The sequence below is a fragment of the Lutjanus erythropterus genome, chromosome 7 (assembly GCF_056507025.1).
Source record: "Lutjanus erythropterus isolate fLutEry1 chromosome 7, fLutEry1.hap2, whole genome shotgun sequence".
Lineage (NCBI taxonomy): Eukaryota > Metazoa > Chordata > Actinopteri > Lutjaniformes > Lutjanidae > Lutjanus > Lutjanus erythropterus.
This window is the reverse complement of record NC_139323.1, coordinates 10824439-10845502: the sequence shown is the minus strand read 5'-3', so window position 1 is coordinate 10845502 and position 21064 is coordinate 10824439. Positions and strand designations below refer to the sequence as shown.

The 21064-nt window shown below is 40.4% G+C and overlaps 1 protein-coding gene across 4 annotated transcripts in view; it reads right to left on the bottom strand.

The window, feature by feature from the left end:
* Window positions 1-565: 565 nt before the first annotated feature.
* tp63 (tumor protein p63) overlaps window positions 566-21064 on the bottom strand; it is a 40977-nt gene continuing 20478 nt past the window's right edge. For 2 of the 4 annotated variants that reach the window (XM_084722647.1, XM_084722650.1), the window contains 11 exons: window positions 19391-19648; window positions 9995-10181; window positions 9774-9889; window positions 8891-9000; window positions 8659-8792; window positions 8350-8432; window positions 7466-7590; window positions 4170-4315; window positions 3668-3815; window positions 2184-2277; window positions 566-2078 (listed from right to left, as the gene is read on the bottom strand). In XM_084722647.1, coding sequence (XP_084578773.1) covers window positions 1782-2078; window positions 2184-2277; window positions 3668-3815; window positions 4170-4315; window positions 7466-7590; window positions 8350-8432; window positions 8659-8792; window positions 8891-9000; window positions 9774-9889; window positions 9995-10181; window positions 19391-19648 — 1698 coding nt within the window. In that variant the 3' untranslated portion in view covers window positions 566-1781. The remainder of the gene's footprint in view (window positions 2079-2183; window positions 2278-3667; window positions 3816-4169; window positions 4316-7465; window positions 7591-8349; window positions 8433-8658; window positions 8793-8890; window positions 9001-9773; window positions 9890-9994; window positions 10182-19390; window positions 19649-21064) is intronic. The other 2 variants (XM_084722649.1, XM_084722651.1) reach the window with 1 other exon arrangement.

The window sequence follows — 21064 nt, the reverse complement described above, 5'->3', positions numbered from 1 at the left end:
TCCTGTGAATTGTATCAGATGAGTTCTGCTGATATTTGAGGAACTTTTTATACAAGTCTGTATCATTTACTTCATTAATTTTTAACTATCATACATTTTTAATAGGCTTGGACAAATTAAGTGTTTTCTTCTCTATTGTTCCATTAACTCTTTGTTTTGACCGGGTCCTCCTCTAAAGCATAAAGAAGCTCTTCAGCGGAGTGAAGACTCTGCAAGCAGAGCCTGTATTGTCCATGCTCTGTTCTGCGAGAAGTTTATATCTGAAATAATAATCTAAACTTTAAAAATACCAATCATTTAGTTTTCTTTGAGTTTTCTTATGCTCCTTACCCCTGAAGCTTTGGCGACCCCTAGTGGGGGTTTGACACCCAGCTTGGAAACCAGTGCTGTATAACTTCCATCTGGGATGTCGTAACAAAATTTGATTTTGAGTCTGACCCTCAGAATCTAAATTTAATCTAGTCATTTCATACACATCACGTCATGGTTTAACTGTAAAAAAAAAAAAAAAAAAGGAATTCATATTTCAGTGAAGTCAGTTAAAATAATGTGAGACAAAGGAGTATTAACATGCAATACAGCAAGTATGGATATTTATTTAAGATTTATATCAAAATACCCTTGGTATATTGCAACATATTTACAATACATTGTACAAAAATATGAAAATGCAGATGGTTTCTGCTTTCTAACAATGCTGGCTACTTGAAACAAAGTTGAACATGGGCTCCGGGCTACTGTAGGTGCACACATACTGTGTGCGCTCCTTTGATTTAATACAAACATTGTTCTTACTGGTAAAGCTACCAGGTAATATTCACATCAGTTTACCTTGTTCCACTCTGAAAATAATGCATTTTCTTTAGGGAGACTTTAAAAAAGAAGAACTATACAAATTTATATACATTTATATCATCGGTTCTGGCCAGTTATCAAATGAAATAAACCTCTACCAAAACATGGTTCATGAATAAAAAAAAAATATTTGTGCTAAGCATCCAGCAAGAGCAAAAGGCTGCTCTTAAAATGCAATCAACCACTTTTGCACAACAGTGAAACAACAAGAGCAATAAACACAGAACGACATCAGTCATAGTATTTTACTGTAAAACACTGGGTCAACAACATTAGGCCTATATATGGCTACATCAAATGAATGACCATCTGTCACTTTAACACAAATACTTCACAACCTGACAAAAAAAGGTGATGCATTGGTCTCACAACAGACATAAAAAAGCAAAATATAGAAAGTACAGCAGAAAAACAACTTGCCCATCAAACTGACATAATACTTCTGACAGGAAATGTTTGAAATGTTTACAATCAACGCTTACTTCTGCCACAATGAAAACCAGTGTACTCGACTAACTCGTACAACCATAGTGGTGAAAACTTAGAAGTCTATTACAAATGAAAACACGTTTTTGCTACGGCCCATAGCAGAAATAAGCCCTCCTAAGCCCTCTAATGTAAGTTTTGTTTCCAGTCATGCTTTAACATGGGAATGAATCATGAACACTTAAAAACTCAAAGCAAACTTGAAATCCTCAGCATTTCTTAAGTGCTCTCAAGAAATTAGAACATAATAAAATGCACCTTTGCTCCACGCTGTTTATTCCTCCTCTGTGTTAACGACAACCAGGACAATATTGAAAATAAGTGCATTTCTATTTGAATATGTATTTTTCTCAGCAGTATTTGCACTAATACCACGTTTTCAAATGAAATGTTCCAACAGCAGGCATGAAATGACTAATGAGAAGAGGACAGTGGTCGTCTTACTCTCCCTCCTCCTTAATGCGCTGCTGTTTGTTGCGGCGAGAATCCAGGTCAAAGGAGAAGTCGGACCACTCGTCGCGAGGCGGGAAGGAGATGGTCTGGCGCAGGGTGAAGCGTACGGCGTCAATGACGCGCTCGCCTCGGGCCTCGGAGGAGCCCACGCTGACGGTGGAGGCCCCGCTGGTGGTGCGCACTATGTGGGGAGGTGGGGAAAAATCCATGGCCTGTCGGTGCTCCATGATGCCCTTCCAGATGATGTGCTGGAACTCTGCAGGGATCTTCAGCCTGGACAGGTCCTAATGGTCATTACACAGGAGGGAGCGTTAGTATTCGGGGGCAGGGGGGAGCCACTCTTCTCTCTAACCCATCAAATGACTCGTGTTGGATAGGCAAGGGCTCACCTCCATGTTATAGTTCTCAATCTGGTAGATGTTGGTTAGGCCCTGTGCTGTGAAGTAGTCCAAGCAGCCTGCGCAGCCCAGCCGAATAAGGAAGCTGAGGAGGGAACACAGGAGAGAAGGTTCAAACTAATGTTCAGATACTTCATTTTACAAAACATATTGGCTCTAAATGTCTGTATGTATCAACACAGTCTGCTCAAGACTCAAGAGCTGCTTTAATATTAAATTTATCAAAGCCTCAGGCTGGAACTGTTTGTCATATTAAGCAAAATGTCATTTATTAAAAGAAAATGTTAAGGGGAACAGGGCTGGTTGTTGGCTCGTGATGACTGTGGTGAGAAGAAAGTTAACCAAAAGATATTTATAAACCGATAAACTGACATGTTAGCACAGAACAGGTGCTGGCAGCAACCTCATTCTGAGTCAAAACACGTATTCAAAGTGTCTTGCAGGAGGCAAGAAATATCTGAAGCAAATAAAATCATAACACATGTAAAACTAAAGTTCTGATTTAAGTATGATTTAAGGCCTACAGGGTTACTAAATTAATTTATTTTTCTGGTATATTCATGTCCTGAAAATAGGATGTAAATTTATGAACATCAAGATAAAAAAGTAGAATTTTAACAGTGTTATGCTCTCAATAAGTTTTTTTTTTATTTACTAATGCTGTGCAACATTTTGAGTAATTATATCCTCATCAGGCTTTGCGGAGAAAAGCTCTTAATGTAGAATCTGAAAACTAAATTATGCCAATTTATTAACTTTTATTTTGATCATACTTTATGTATCAACTTTTATGTATGTTATTATGTTCTGCCTTCATTCTACTTTCCTTAGTATTTCCTTCCTTTTTTTCCTTTTAATGGATGGATAATGGAATGGGTGGATCATTACTTCATCTTCTAAAGACACAGTCACCTGTTGCTGATTGCCATCATATAATATATATTAATTTAGGTATATAGAATCTGATGTTAGTGCTATTTTGCGCTTAATCAAAAATCTGACTTGACGGAAACATTTCACAATAACAGTAAATAAAAAAACATTTTGGGAAAAAAGAGTGGCGTGTGGATTTGAAGTTCATGCTTCATGCTTCTCCAAGTCCTTCTGACTGGATTTGTTTTTAGAGGCACATACTTTATCCCTGTGACATTTCAAGGTAAATACACTCAGATGGATTTGGGGCCTTACAACAAAGAGCTCCTGGACTCTGGAAAAACCTCTTAGAGAAGATCGTACAAGCTAACTGTGTATGTTTAATTCAATCCCTCCTAAAACACGAAGTCTGAATATGATTTTCTTACATCTTTTTTTTTGTTTTGTGCTTGTACTTCATGTAAATCTTATTTATATTTTATTGCACTATACATGTCTTGGATCTATGCCTGTTGAATCGTGGTAAGCTGTTTTTGAAGTTTCAGAATGAACCCGGTAGAGAAAAAGATGTCTATGTGTCCCACTGTGGATTGCTGAGGTACCTGGAGATGCTGCTGTCCATGGGGTATGGAGGAGGGGGGGTACAGTGGGAGGAAGGCACCAAGGGGAGTTGTGGCTGCAGTGCGTGTGTGGGGCTCAGTGAACTCATGTCAGCGTTCATGGGAATGTGAGTGCCCATCATAGGAGACACTGCAGAGACAAAAGGAGCTACTGTGAGCTTCATGTGACCGCTCTGATATTCAGAGATTATGTAACATCAACTGCAAAGCACTGAGGGAGGGAGGAGGGATGGCATGCAGAGGTTACTCTCAACATGACACATAATGCATCATTACAGGTCCTGCGGGAGAGTCTCACAGGGATCACATTCTTTTTTGAGGAGGAAGCTTTCTGTCAGGGAGGAGGGGGTGGCTGAGAGGTTTTCGGGTCCCCTCCTGTCCTGTCTGTCCTGACATGCTGTCTTTATAACAATAAGCCCAGGAGGGACAGGGGGAACGGCACGGCCTGAGATAGACAGGAAGAGAAACAAAGGGGCACACTTACTGTCAGTCAGGCCTCCTGACATGCTGGACGGGGTGAGTGTGTTACGCTGCTGGGGGTTCATGAGCTGGCTGACAGAGGGCAGTTTGTTGACTTTTCCGTGAGTCGGGGAGCAGGAGCCGTAGGAGGGCTGAGATGGCACTGAAGTCCTGAGGTGGGACAGAAGGAGGAGGTTACAGGCTGTTACCATCGGCGTTCAGCAGGACTCTGACTAGTCTAAGTAAACATAATTGAAAATGATTAAATTTAATCTTTGGTCCCAGAGGGAGGCTTTCCTCCTCATACTGACCAATAATGAAATAGAAAAGGACAGAGTTCAAGCAGAAAAAAAGAAGCCATTTATTACGGTCTGACAGACAAAGGTGCAGCAGCCACAAAAATAACAGTTTTCTGTTTCAAACAGAATGGTCAAATGTTCAAATCTGCTCCATACGTCCCAGAGTGCACATCTGCAGTTAAAAACAAACACACAAACTGTCCTGCAGTGACTTTACAAAACATGACCAGCATTAGCAAAAAGTTCTCTCAATAATAAAAGTCTATCCCCCCTAAAACCCCCACAAGATAGATTTTCTGAGTCCAGCTCTCATGACAACACAAAAGGCAAAACACATTCAAATAAGCTCAGTAGGTCAAGTAAAGATAGAAAAACAGACAGTTAAGCTTGGTTCCTGTCAGCCATTGTAAAAGGCTGAATGGGACAAACAATTCACAAACAGATTCTATGCAACACATAAATGACACCGCCAGAAAACAAAACCAGGGAGATGTCCTCTATAGCAAAATATCCATCTATGGATAAAAAATAATGCATGCAAATCAGTCTACACATTATAATCTATAATTCTGATGACCACTCCAAAAGAGAGTGGATAAACAAAGGCTTTGTCCAGCATGTAGGGCTACAACCTACACGTCACACTGTCTATAACTGAATAAAATGAACAAGTGAAAAATCCATGATGTTGCTGCAGCAACAGATGTTAAAAACAAACAAAGTATGAGTGTCAAGTCCTCAGTGCAGAGTCCCAGGAAAAGGCAGAAAGTTGATGAAAAGGAGATAGAGAGGAGGTCCGTGTAACTTGAAGAAGGAGGAGGAATGTGGGGCAGCAGAGTTTCAGGAGGAGCTGCAGCGCCGCCTCTGCTCTCCTGCAGGTTCCATGATCTGGCTACCAAGACGGGTTTTTATCAGACTGCAGGGAGGAACCAGAAAGAAGAGAGAGAGAGCAGAAATAAGGGCTCGCAGACAGAGGAGGAGAGAGGAGTGACCCCACAGAGGCCCGGAGCTTCAGAAAGTTAAAAAAGAGAACACAGACACAGGAGGAGTGTGCAAAGTTGACAGACAGCTAGAACTTGATGTTCTGCACTACTGACTATGTCCAGAAGATGGCACTCTACAAACACAGATCATCTCAGTACTGGTGAGTGTAGACTGGTGTTATTGAGCTGTAGTTACACAGTGGAGTGAAAAAAAAGACCTGAAACATTTGCAGCTAACAAAACTTTTTATTTCAACAGCTGATGGAAACATTGTAGGAGCTGCAAATTACAAAAGAGAGCAAAAAGCTATGAGGATTTTAAAAATATACAAAACAAAAAAGCATGCATGATAGCCAGATGAAGAGGGGAACACACCAAATACTAAAGACTTCACTTCTAACATTCAGACTTCAAAAAAGTTTGATTTTAAAATCTAAAACGTTCAACAAATCGATCAAAACCTGAAACCTTGACTTTATTAAATTATTGTTAAAGGGATAATTTGGATTATTTCATGTGGGATTGCATGGGGTATTTATCTATAGTCAGTGTATTATCTACTGTAGATTGCAGTTGACATGCCCTCAGTTTGGAGCAGCAGAGAGGAGTGCCAGCATGGAAGCTCAGTAATGTACTCCTGCGGACACGGTCAGCAGCGAAATGTATTTTAGCCACTTAAAAAAAGGCCCACTTAAGTGTACGCTACATTTGGTATGTTTTCATTACTTTACCTTGCTGTCAGATGGCCCTTTCTGACAAGAAACTGCCATTATGTGAACTAAATGTCGCTCTCTCCAAACCAACACAGGAGTTGCTGGTCTACCGCTGCCTTGGTATATTAGTTTGTGTTATTGTGTGACTTTAGTGTTTTAAAAAGATAGTTTGGATTCACCAAAGTCACAAACTAAAATAAACAAACTAACTGATCAAGGCAGCAGTAGACCAGCAACTCCCGTGTTCTGAGAGGTAAGATTACTGATTTCACCCAAGGGATTTGCTTGGTTTGGAGAGAACAATACTTGTCCCATATACCTGTGGTGTTCCACTGGTAAAGGCTGTTTGATGGCTAAGTAAAGCAGTGTGAATATTCTTAATATGGCGCAGACTTAAACTAACAAACAAATAATCCAGACTGTCCCTCAGCACTTATTGATATGTTCCGGCCTGACAACAACAGGTAGGCGGCAACAAACAGAAACAAAGTAAAAACCAGCAAATGCAAGCATTATCTCACTGTGAGGCTGTCTGCCAGTCTCTTAATGGGAAACTATAACATAAGCAATAATTATCATCAGAGTGCTGTCAAACTATCATTTACACCCATCTCCTCTTTTCCATAGCTCATAGTGAAATGGGCGTGGACGAGAAAAAGTGTGTGTGAACATGTGCGCCTGAGACACTTTTAATTATGCTCAAGCGAATAGATGAGGCTGAGGCACGGATTTTGTTGGGTGCTGTTGTGCAAAAAACCTGGCAAAGCACCCAAAGGCGTTACCACCAATCTCTGGAAGCTTCTCTTTAACAAAGCACAGCCAGGTACATTTGTCACGATTCATCAGCTTTGGCTCATGTCCCATGAGAGGTTAAAAAAAAAACAAAAAAAAAACAGCTCTACTTGATGCAAGGCTCACCCTCCAAACTGGAAGCATTGAGTAAAATTCTAGGTAAACACTCAGTGTATAACAGCCATTTTAAAGCAATTATTTTCAGTTTTTTCTTGATAGCTGCGATGCTTCAGTGGTGGCAATAAAGAGAATCAAGAAATCTCATGCATAGCCTTTATCAGTGCAATCCACTGTTCAAGCAACAAGTCAGTCATGTTAGGTCAGTTAAATCACTGCAGTCTATTCAAAACAAAAACCATTCCATCAAAAGCAAAAGAGCAGAATGAGATCAAGAGTGCATAGCTTAAAAAAACAACAACAGCAAAATGAAACTTGAACCTGAGGGTGAACGTTGCATTAATGTAGGTCTGTCTTTTTAAATGAGTCGTAGAACAAATGAGCATTACTTTATAATGTATGTGAACAGGTACTCACTGTTTCTGAAGGAGATTCTGCTGCTGCTGCCTGTATGACTCTATAGTGTGCTGCGGGAGGAACTGCATCAGTTCCAGAGACTCTTTGATTTTTACCAAAATCTCATAAATTTCACGGCCTTTGATCTGTAAGAAAGAAAAAGAAAGAAAGATGGTGGTCAGTAAGCACCTAAGATTCAGGACTGGGGATAAAATGAACGATACAAAAAACTTAAGGTACAATAACACCACGACAAAAAGTTCACGACACAATATCTATTATGATATTTAAAAACAAAGAAATAACTTACAAAAATGTCCTTTGTTAAATAGCAAATCTGATGTGTACAGCATTTTTGTTTGTATATATTTTTTCCTTTTAACGTAAATGTACAATATGTCAGTTCTGCCACTAGGTGTCAAGCTCATATTAAAAACATGTTTGATAACAACGTAAAGCAGCGTAGTATCATGGGAGTTGTTATCTTCACTGTTAAACAACCATCATTGCTGATAAAAATCTATGACGTGACTCAGGCAGAAATCATGTTCTTGGACAAGATAATGTCTTTAATTTTTTTAGTCATGTTTAGTCATGTTCACTTTCTTCCGTCATATCTGAGTTATCTGGGGTAACAGCGTTTTTAGACATCTGAATGATGAAATGTTGCATATTACAGCTTTAAAGCTCTTCTTCTTTCCTTCGTTATAAAATAAATTATCCTGAGTATCCTAAAAAGCACTCTGTAAATCAAGTGTATTCATATCATATCACAGTGAATATCTTCACAGTCTGGTATGTTATCAAGACATCTTAATTGCAATATCGCGATATTCAATATATTGTTACATCCCCACTCAGACCAACTCTAAAGTAATTCCCTGAAACAGCAAAGTAACACTTACAGGCAAACAAAAAACCTCCTCATCTGTAGATCTTCTCTTCTTGATGGTGGACATCTGTATGCCATGGGACACTTGGCGGAAGGCTGAAATTAGACGAGGAAAGTGTGAGCACCACAGAGGGGAGTAATGTCTGTTAAATAGTTAGCCTAAGCTGAGCAGGAGTGGAAACAAGCGAGGGAAAGAGTGAGAGCACAGCAGAAACTTTGGAAGCATTCACTGAGCACCGAATGTTAGCGAGTCCTCCACACTGGCAGCAGGTCACGTAAGACCAAAGCTCGTCAGCCCACCACCAGCCCCAGCCCTACTTACGGCGCTTCGTACCCTCACTGCTCTTTGGGTCCGTTACGTGCTGCTTCCGGATGCTGTCCTCGTCTGCCTTTCGGTCTCGGCCCGGGCAGGCGCAGATCCTGGCCTCAAAGCACCGGCGGCCTAATACCTGACCACTAGGAGACAACAGCGAACGCACAGAGTTGGTCAGAAACAATCCGATGCTGAACTGTAGGCACGACAGGCAATCACTGGGAGTGAGCGTGTCTCTTACTCTCTAGTTTCCAGAGTGACGATGATGAGAATTGGGCGTCTGTTCATTCCACCCACGCAGCTCGAGTTGCACATGAAGTTGTACAAGATTGTGGTAAATTCTGTCCCCACCTGAGGAAGGAAAATGACACTGACAGTGAGTGACATCACTGGGTGACACAAAAGAAAAACAGAAACAGCACCACTGGTGTCTTCTTGAAATCACGTTGCACACACAGCCATAACCTGGTTACCATCAAACCTGCATTTAAAAGCAGCCACTCACAATTCTCTCCACCTACTTCACTTCAATATTTATGAAACAACTCTGCTTTATTTTATTTATTTAATCTTTGAGCATTTAGCACAGTGAGAAACCAGACTCTCTAAAACTTCTGTTCTGTCCATCTTAACTTTAAACTTAAACTTGAGGAGGTATAACTTTTTTGTTTAAATGGCTGCCTTTTGTGTGCTGGCTTGAGAAAAATAGCTCTTCAAAGACTGTTATGGGGAAAAAAAATCACTCCACTGAATTTTATGATGCCTCTCTTCCTTCTTTCATTTTTCCTTACTGTGCTGTCACAGTTTTTATCTTCTATATTTGGCCATATTGCTCCATTAATTCAACTAAAAAGTTTTTCTCAAAGGAGAAGAAATTTGTCTTGTTTAGTGTACTGTTATGATAACTTGCAATATGACCTCATGTCAACCCATGTGGGTTCTTCTGAGGCCTGCATTAAAATGAAATAGTGCTCATACTGAGGGGCTTTAGGGGTGTCATGACTGACTTGTTCTCAGAAGGCTTGGATTCTGTCATTGCTCTATCTGTCAGTGCAGGCTGAGGTGGTGAGGCGTCACTGACAGGGCATTCAGATGGCCTCGCTCAACGATGACAGACAGCTCACCTGTGGAGGTTCGTAAGGCACTAGTACGCTCTGTCTTCCAGTGATGGTGTCCTCCACGTACTGGGCGTGGTTGTTTCCCTCCACACGGATCAGGTGGCTCGGAGGAGCTATCTGGCCTGGAAGCAACACGAGTCATGTCTTTAAATGTCGACAGCAAATAGCGATCACTGAGGTGAAAACATGGGAGACAGGTTGTTTTTTAATAAATCAAAAGAACTGACCGTCATTGAACTCGCGGCTGAGCTCATGATTCGGGCAGCGTTTCACCACCTCAGTCACATGTTCGGCTTTCTTGTAAACAGGCATGGCTCTAATAACAGCACCCTGAGGTGGGGTGGTCAGGACTTTGATCTGGATGGGACACGTCTTGGCAATTTGGCAGTATAACTTCTTAAGGTCTGTTGAGTACTGCAAAAGAGAAAATACAAGACAAAAAGATTAAATAAAACTCTGCACATAAATCAGAGAAGTAATGAGGTTGTCAAGAGTTTTGATACTTCAATACTTTTTTCAATACCAAGTGTTTATAATGACACAATATCTGTTAATTATGGTATTGAAAGTACTGAAGCTATAAAAAGAGATCAAGAGAGGTGCTCATTTAAGACCTCAGTTCAGTTCGGTCTTTATTGTCCTGCCTGAAATTTGGTTTGCAGCAAAAGCAGACAGTGTTCAGTGTCTTTTTCTGTGCCAGCACTGTGTGCAGATTGTTAATTAATCAATTCACTCTGTGTGCACAAGACGAAGACCTGGAGTATTATTTCTTTAGAATAGTACTGTATCAAAGTTAAAATTCTGGTATTGTGATAACTCTAAAGGTAACAATATTTGCTGAGAAAAGTTCATAAACAAACTGTTTTGAGGCTTCAAAACATTTTTGCCTAAATTTTAAAAGCACAGATCGATCTCTGTAACACCTGTTGCGTGGACTCTGCACTTCTGGTTTCCCCTGAAGCAAAAAGGGTTCAAGACAAGACTGTGATTATGACCTACTTAAATAAACACACACACACTAGTTTTGGTGCTACGGGTGTGTATTGGGCAACCTCAAAGATGTCTCACAGAGAGCCTCTGGGACTTCCGAGGAGCGCCATAAAATGAACCCCTCCAGCAGCAATTAAACTGGGCCTGGCTTTCATCTTCAAGGGAGGAGTATTCTGCTAAAGCGTCTGATGGCCACTCATCATACGGACTGATGCTTCTGAAGAGACTGGCAAGCCAACGCTACACAAGGTGGAGTGCAGTTTTCCTTGTGGGGCTTGGATGAAAATGACTCGGTTTTTAAGAGTTGTAGAAGATCCATGGATGACTGGTGCCAAAATGTAATGGCTGCTCACACTAACTTGCTCACATTTAGGTTCTGTAAGTCAGGAGTCATGAGTAATGGATGTAGCTTGATCCCTGGCACTGGTAGAATTGATAACCAGTAAGCTATCAGAAACACTGAATTGTTACTAATAGGCATAACCTAACTGTGTAAACAAACCATTCAAATCACTGTGTAAGCACAGCTTTAAATCCTCTCTGTGCAGGAGACACCGGGTGGCGGGTGGAAGGGGAAATTTTCCGTCAGGTTCATTTCTGAGTGAAGAAAAGTGAACATTGTGAAAACCGCTTGGGGCTGCGTTGGAGAACAATGCAACATAAAATTCCACCTCTATTAAGCGCGGCTCCGAAGAAAAGGAGCTCATCCCAGTACCCGTCTGTGCTGACTTTAAATATTACACAAGCTTGGCACGGACATTTTCTTCTCTGCTCCCCAGGCACAACCTTTCCTTTCATCAAGACAAACCCAAAACAGCACCCCTCGTTCCCATAAACCTGCTCGCAAACTGCTCACACATACTGCTGTGCATTTCACCCAGAGATGGGATCCTTTAATAAAGGCAAGTTAATAATAACCCAAATTCTCAGCTATGCTCCTTTCCTCAAGTGACCTCATTGCACACTGTACATGAACAGGATCAACTGTCACAGCATTACAGACAGTACTGCTAATATACACTGCTAGAAAATTAAAATGCTAAATGTTAAGGTTATAAAAATAAAATCACTGTTGCCATAAATACATCAGCTAACATGATCTAATGACTGTTGAGCACATTTCAAGATCTGGGACATATATGTCAAGACAATGACTGAACTGATGCTTCCTTAAAATCAAAGCAGCAGCTCTCCAAAAAAAGGTCAAAGATGAATGGTTGTAGTTGTCCCCTCGCTCCTAACCTGATACTCCCCGTACGCCTCTGTCAATCAGCTAAATGAGGTGGAGAAGCAGAGCAGAGAGACAGCAGAAAGAGCAAAAGAGAAGGAGCGGGAGATTATGAGTTTAAGAGAAAGAGAGATATGCAAAGGGTCAGTGCGTAGTGTTTTGAATAACTACAGGGTGCTGGTTTTGTGTTGCTGAAGGCGCAAACAGCAACAACTCAGAGCAGAGATCTAATCAAAGATGTTGGAGGCAGAAAACCAAAGTTTGTTTAGATCATATCCTACTGTCTCACACACACACACACACACACACACACACACACACACACACACACACACACACACACACACACACACACACAAACACACAAACCAGAGAACCATCCCAGCCCTGCAGCTACAAATTTTAAGCACACAACTATGTGCTGCTGGTGCTGTGTGTTTGCTCAGCAGTGAGAGCAGGAGCTGCTGCTGATGGCTGAAAGCAGCACCTAGCTAAAGCTAACACTGTTCAGGGTGGAGGACAGCTGGTTGACTGATGGGATTCAGTGGCTCACACAGGGTGCGGTGCTCAGGTGTTAACATGTAATTATGAGCCTTTCATTGGTCACAATGTGAATTGCGCAGCCAAGGAACACAGCACACAATATGGAGCTGCTTAATCACAATCATTTGAAAGAAAACTTCTGTGAGTGTTTGCAGGAGCTACACGTGACACATTTGCTTTCAGCTGGCACATGTGGCAGCGAGGTGGAGGAAAAGAATGAATGACCTGAAGTGGCTGTATGTACAAACACAACCTGCTCTGATTGCTGCTGTGCAATGCTGCTGCACAAATCAGATGACGCTCACCCAGCCTTCTGCAGCTTGTAATCGGGTGGAATAATGAAAATATGTTCTTAAGATAATCTGACTGCATGCAACGTACAATTTGCTCTGATGCTTGTACAGTGCTGCATTTGTGCAATTACTTTCTAACACATGAAAACACACACACACACGCCCATGCACGCAAGCGCACACACACACACACACACACACACACACACACACACACACACACACACACACACACACACTTCCCGTTCAGTGCAGGTTTAGGCAGGCCCACAGCTGTAGCGTTCTTTTCTCCCTGACAGGCGCTGCGGGCGCATGCAGAAGTCAAGTCCTGACAAACATCAGGCCTTAAACAAGCACTGTTTGGCGCCTCTGGTCTTGTCTTCTTCATACCTGACATGTCATGTCATGCCTAAAGCTTCTCCCAAACCTGTTTAATTCAACAATAATGCAAAGGAGTTTTTTTCTACTCTCCTCTTTTCTCTGGAACAGAAGTAAAACACCTGCTTCATGGAAAAATTAATATGGGGTAAAATGTAGGATAATTAGCTCTCTTTATTCTTTGAAAAATGAATGTTATGTTGTAGTCATCAGCACTAATCTTGAGCACACAATCTCAGTGATGACACCTGTCCTGAGGCAAACCTGTACACTGACATGTAGCATCACGTTTATGTAGCCACTGCTGAAAGAGTCCAATACGCATCTATCACTCTTGAGATTAGCCAATCGAATCCTTGTCCTCACCAGAAAAGGACTAAAACTACAACTGAGTTCATTGCATTTGAAAACGAAAGCCAACAAGTGGGGACACATGAGGAGAAAGAGGAAAGAGGAGAATCTAGATTTGTCCCTCTATTCTTTTCATTGCTTAAACTTTCTTTTATATCCCTCAAATTATTTCTAAAACCTGTTTCTTCTCAAGGAAGTATTAAAACTGCAATCATGTTTGTATCGTTCTAAAGTTCACACAACAGTGGGTTTTGTGTTAAGAAATCCCACAACCTTATATTATATTCTCCTGATGACAGACTAATATCTTTTTTTGTATTTATACAACTACAGCATCATCCTGTTTTCTGTTGAGGTAAATCATTGCTACAGGTATCTGTACGGGTTTGTTTGTTAGGCGTAAAAAAGAACCTTGTAATCTAAACTGCAAGAGAATGGGCTTTTCCACACCGATTATGGAGAAATCTCATAGCCCATATCATAAAAACCTTTTCAACGTTGCCTGTTTAAAAATTTCCCCTCTACCTTTTCCCATCTGTAGCTTTTAGGGCTTGTCTCCCTGTGATGGGCGAGTCGTGACAAGCTTTTTGACACAAACAAGTCTCAGCCCCATCTCGTGAGGCGTGGGACGGGCCCGCAGATGTTCCAGGGGCAAGCTGTGTCTTGCTGCCTTTCGCTAGAACACTCTTCTCTTTGAGCATTCAAGGGCTCTCTCCTCCTCCTCCTCCTCCTCCTCCGGCGCAATGTGAGATGCAACCATCAAGCTTAACTCTCTCAAAAAGACAGAGCCCACTCCAAGAGCACAGGGTTCAGGAAAGAGGCACGCAGTATTTACACAAGTATTATCTACGGGCCCTCAATCCATTACTGTAATCCCCCGAGCTCTACAGCGTCCCAGTGACAGCCCAAACCATGACATTCTTCTTCTTTGACTGCTGTGTGGTGGCAGTTAATACACACAGCAAACACAACCAATCTTCAGCCTCACACTGGTTGCATCAAGAGCCAACAATGGCTGCCTCATTTGTGACACTCCATTAGTTTAGTAAAGCAAAGAATATAAAATATCTCTAAGGTGTGTTTTTTTTTGACTAAACGATAAAAGAGGGGCCTCCATGGATACTGCCAACAAGGAAACTGTGTGGGAGCAGTTCTGGGAAATGTTGACGTGTTGCACCTCTCTGCGTATGTGTGTGTCACAGTCATTCTAGACAGGAAGAGGTTAAGGTGTGGGTTAGGGATTAGGCGTGTCTCCATAAGAACAGTCATCAAAAAGCACAGTACACAGTCCACTAAGTCCCGTGGAAGATCCCGCAGGCCTTCAAAAAGGGGGGCATTAGCAGATCTATGCACAGAGCAAAGCTGCAGCGGTGACATCTTCAGTGGCTCTCTGCCATCAGTCCATCAGTCCAGCAGTTGAGCTATTGGGTTGAGATTATGGGAGCTTTGCGAAAGATCTCCTGAGATCAGGTGAGGGAGCCTCCGTCGGGATGGGAACCAACACTATAATCACAATTCTTTAGAAATGGGTTGACTGCTACTGGGGACCACGAGAGGAGAAAATGACCCTCTCTATGAGCCATTATGGACAATCAAAACAATGTTCAGTCAGGCAGAGCTGTAACAAATACTCGACTCCAGGATTAGATGACTGCATTTTGTAGTTACGCAAGACATCTTTAGTGAATGATGCACAACTTTGTTAAAGCTGGGCATTAAATGGAAAAAAAAAAAAAGAAAAATCAACAACTTTTACACTACCGATAGATTGTTTTCACTCAAGATGAACTTTTGTTCACCTGAAAGATAGAAAATAGTAAACAAAGGGTCTGAGGTGTAAAATCACTAAGAAATCCTCTCTGTAGCTCATCCATTAACACACCTTTGTTGTAAATGCTCTATTCTTCAGACCTGAATGAATTTCATAATCATTCAAGTAGTGTCAGTGATTATTTTCATTTTATCAGTTCATCTGTCCATTATTTTTTACAATTAATCGTTTAGTCAATAAAATGTTAAAAAATTGTAAGAAATGCTCATCACAATTTCCCACAGCCCAGAGCGACTTCTTCAGATTGCTTTTTTTTGTCCAACCAACAATCCAAAACCCAAAAACCCTTCATTTACACATTTAAGCAAACCGTTACATTTAAGAAGCTGGAACCAGCAAATGTTTGACATTTTTAGTTTAAAAATGACTGAAATGGTTAATAAAAAATCAATCAAAACAGTTACCACGTTTTTCAAGAGACTAATCAATTAATTGACTAATCGTTTTAGCTTTATGTGCAAAAACAATTAACTCCTCCTAGATGAGTCAACTGTGTCAGAAATGTTGAACAAAGGTCAGAAAAGTGTCACTTCATTCATCATCTTTAACAGATATTTTTATTCAATTTTATTATATTACTACATTTTTAGCTCTCATTTTTTGTTTTTTCCATCTTCAAAGATATATTTAACTGTGTATTCCACTGGTAATAAATAAGAAATAATTATGAACTATTAATTATGTTTGACCCTGCTGGGTTTACAATAAAAATCAAAAGTACCTACAGTTGTGGAATGTTTTGACACATGTATGACCATCATTTGTTTTTTCATCTTTTTTTCTGACACCCTTTGTTTTTGTAAAGATTTAGTAGAATTTGTTTTCTACTATATTTTGCATTTTATTTTTTATTTTTATTTCTGTGTTTTGTTTACTTTGTTGGTCCTTACTTGCTTGGTGTTCTTTATTTTAATTAATTAATTTTGTACTGCCTTCTGTTATTATACAGCTTTTATTGTAAGTCCTATGAGAAAGTTTACATTGTTTATATGGACTTTTACATAATCTAATTAAAAGAGAATTTCAAAAAAGAAAAATCTAAAAAGGAAAATCTCATCTTTTTTCTTAATTTTTAGGTTTTTATTACTTAAGTAAATATAAAGTTAAGGTGTCAAGGACATACACTTTACTCAGTACAATGATATTAAGTCACAAGCCACTACTTTTCCACGTTAAGCCAGACCAATCAAACCAGTCTTGCATCATATGTTATGACTGTGGGACACACACACAGTCTGTTGCACTACATATGTCTACGATGAGGATGTGTCCTAAACCAGTGTGGCTCAGGCTATGGGGCGTGCCGCTCACAAACCACACTCCTAACCTCCTCACAGTTGCACAGCAGACAAACACTTTTGTTTTTGGACTGTGAAAATGAGAGGGATGAGTGAGGCACTGTGGGAATTGGGTAAATGTCACAGTCCCACACTTGGCGTGGCCAAGGAATAAGGTGAGAATGGCCCAGCACTCCCTGAGTTCAGCCTGTTTACTTGGAAGGCACAGTACATTAAAATCACTGCATTGAGCTCAGCAGGTTTAACAACAGTCCCTTTGAACAAATTTGACAGGGATGACTGTAATTGATCAAACTTTTACTATCATTTTAACAACCATTTCCATTTCAAATATCATTCAAATTTACCATCTCTAAACATTTAATTGTCACCAAGCTCCATTATGTAAATCGGCAACATGTCACACATAGTCTAAGGAGGAAGCCAGATAACTGTGATATCTGAGTGTCACTCAGGGACCCTCCAAAATTTACACACAAGCAGCATGCCAAATTAACCCTATTTGTCTATTGGCCAAATGTCTAGTGAATGTTCAATTTTTACTTGCCACTCAATAAACTAACGTTGAATCTTTTTGCTGGTGGGTGAAGCAAACCTATCAGCCACATATTTTACAAGCACTTGGCTGGCGCCAATTTTGATCGCTGCATACAGGGACAATACCTTGTCTGAGGGTGACACCTCTGTCACCTAAAATGTCCGCTAGGGTGCATTAATACACTGAACTTGTGTGACTGTCACAATGTCAGCACACAGCAGTGCAGATCAGACACATAAACAACAGAGCAGGTGGGGCTCTGATAGAACAGCTGTCCCTTTAGCACTGTCATGCATAATGACAGAGCAGGAGGAGCTGGTTGTGTAGGTTTACGAAGCGTAACATGGTGACATCTAGCTGCACAGGACATCACCACACCTGAACCAACTGTTGAGTCTGTTTACCTCTATCATCAACAAAATACTAGTGAACTTTGCCCAAGTTTCGACTGGAGTGGAGTTTGAAGTTGTCACATGCATCGATGACTCAATACTTTTTCAATTCCACTTGTTTAAAATGATACAATACTTATTAATTATAGTGTTGAAAGAAAAAATATTTAGAGTTTATTCAGGACCACAGTTGAGTTCAGTCTTTACTGTACACCCTGACTTTCTGTACCAGCACTCTGTGCAGGTTGAAAGACAAAAATTCTTATTTTGTGTGCCTATGACTTTTTCTTTTTGCCATGTTATCAAAACTACTATTGCATCAATATTTTTATTTTTTGTTTTGTAACAACTCTAGCTTGAACATGACTACAACATGATTAAGTGAAGGTATATTTGAGGAATACAGATATGAATTATAGATCTAGGATTATATTTGAAAGATACATGAGACTTTAGCACATGAGAATGTCTCTTATAATGACAGTCATTGTATAAGATCATGCTTTTCTTTTCTCATGAAGTGCAGTGAAGTGTAATGTCTCAGTATTAGCAAGAAAATGCCTGGGGATTAGTCATGATTTCAAGCTATAGATCTCCAGTGAAATTCTTCCTTGCCAGATGTGATTGTGCAACGCAGGACTTTCAAATGATGTGCAACTAAATCTGCCCGGAGCACAGATCATCAGATAAGAAGTTCATAGTTACAAGCATCTCCCTAACCTCTATAATGACAAATCACTGCCTCATATGATGACCTGTTATGATGACAGTTACAGTATAAATGTCACTCTCTGTGGGTCGATATTTATCATGATGGCAAGCATACACCTGCTCATATGACACAAATAAAACTGTAAAGAAAACAGAAGGTCCACTCACTGCGTATTGTGAGTGACAACTTACCTGGCTCTGTCTGAAATTGTCCTATAGGAGCATGACAGTGTGCCAATGGATAAGATGTTAACTTTTAAAATTTTTGTTAAAGGAACAGTGCAACATTTTACTCTTTTATACAATTACTTGCCATATTGCTAAGAGTTTATGGCTGAAACTAACAATTATTTTCATTACTGATTAACCTGATGATTATTGTCAACATTATCTGATTAATCATTTAGTCTATGAAATGTCCAAAAATTATGAAATATGCTCATCACAATTTTCCAGAGCCCAAAGACTCCTCTTTAAATTGTTTCTTTTGTCCAACCAACAGAACAAAATCCGATGTCTCTTCATTTACTATCATAAATTAACTTTTTAAAAAAACAGCAAATCCTTCAATTTAATAATCTGGAACCAGCTAATGTTTGATATCTTTGCTTGAAAAATGACTGAAAAGACAAATCAATAATCAAAATAGTACTTTTTTTTCTATCAACTAATCGATTAATCAATGTCACTCTACTTTGGACGGATATAGATTACAGATTAGATTACAGTCATTATGCTTAGCTGACTGGCTACTGGCTGTAGCCTTATATTTAATGGACAGAATGGGGATGGTCGTTGATTTAAATAAGCGAATTAATGTATTTCCCAAAATGTTGATCTATCTCTTTAAACTGTGTCTTTAATATCCAGGTCAGTAAAGGGTAGCCATTTATGTGTATGTGCAGAAAACTCCTAGAACATGTTTCAGTTTTTCAGGAACACAAGATCCTCGATTTAAAAAATCCAATGGATTGAAGGTGCTGGTGTTACAAAGGCAAACTAGTATTTTTTTTTCCAAATACACACTTGAAGCAGACAGCACAAACTCCTCTGATGAGAAAATGTCTTACCGTCCAGGTGGCAGACTTGGCTGTACTAGACTGCTGGAAAGACACATCAAAGGTGTGGGGCCCTGCATAATCTGTGTTGGATGGGATGGCCGGTGAGGGAGAAAGGGCATCAAAGGTGGAGCTGGGCTGAGCATAGGGTGACGGGGCTGTCACGTTGTTCTGTGCATGGTCGTTGTTATAGGGGCTGGTGGAGGTCGAGCCGCCATTCTGAATGTTCTGATCCATGCTGTTCAGGAGCCCCAGGTTTGTGTACTGCGACTGGAGACACAATGGAGGGGGTGGGGGAGAGGGGAGGAAGAACAGAGGAATGTCTTCAGTCATTGTAGGAGAACTTCACAAGCTTCAATCAGACAGAGAGGAAAGAAGACTCTTGACCATGAAAAGAGACAAATTATAAAAGAACAAGAGGGGTTGTCTGTTATCTGTCTGATTAAATAGAGAATGTGATTAAATATTTAAATTACACCAAGATACAGTTCATAATATTGCTAAGTTTCAGCTAAAATGATGACTGGCCTTAAAAAAAACATGTATGTTCAAGGTTTATAGTTAAAAATCACTCCACTGAGCCTTGAAAGTGTGTTTAAAATAAATTTACCATAGGACCACATTAAACTAATAATAGATTATTGAATGCCAAATGAGGACCAAAGGTGGTAAAGGCTCACAACTCTAAAAGAAAGCATTCTACAGAAGTGGAGATCTTGTTTCCATTAAAAAAACACATCTATGGTGTAGTAGAGTAATATAAACCATCTTCCCTTGTGTTTTATTCTCCTTTCTGGACCAACCTGAGACCACTTGCCTATGAAATGTCTATAAAATAGAAATACAAAATCGGATTTTATAATTCAATCATTCAATTTACCAGCCTAGCCTCACATAAAAGTTTAATGCTTCTGATCCCCTTTTCCACTGCCACAAGTATTCAGACAGGAGGAATGGAATTGAAATGTCTGCCTTTAAACAGTATGGAGAATACACCTGGGTCGCAGCCAGCCCCTTCCTGCTTGCTCCGCTTGCCATTCACCCCATTCCTTTCCATTTATAAATGGCACATTCCTGGACGAGGTGCCATGGCTCTCGCTCTTTAGACAGCCATTAATCTCGCCAGGGCCTCTTGTTTATTTCAAGCACGGCTGACCACAGCTGTCCAGCTCACACCCATTGCACTGCCAGGTGTTAGTGTTGTGCCAGATGACCGACAAAACACAGACTAGGTAGGCTATATGACTATTAATCAACAGTAGAAACTTATTAAGCAATGCTGCTGCTTTATTACATACAGATTCACACATACACACACACATACACAGAGAGGAACAGACACACTCACACAGTCAGACAGACACACCTGAGAGAGGTCATCTGAGTCAACCTCAGCATACTTGTGCAATAGTGCCACAGGGTAGCTAGCAGTTAGGATGAGGGTCACTGTGTGTGCAGCACAAGGCTGCTTAACCCCCCGGAAACAATGACACCACGGCTTATAAGAGCTTGTCTGGAGAACAATCACACTGGGCATGCAGGTGTTAGGAGACAAGTGTTTTGTGAATGGAACACACGCACACACAATCAGAAAGAAAGAAAACTCCACTTTAGTGCAGACCCATCACCCTTTAGCAGTGAGAGGCTTCCCCAAACACACACTCCCTGACAATGGGCTAATTACAC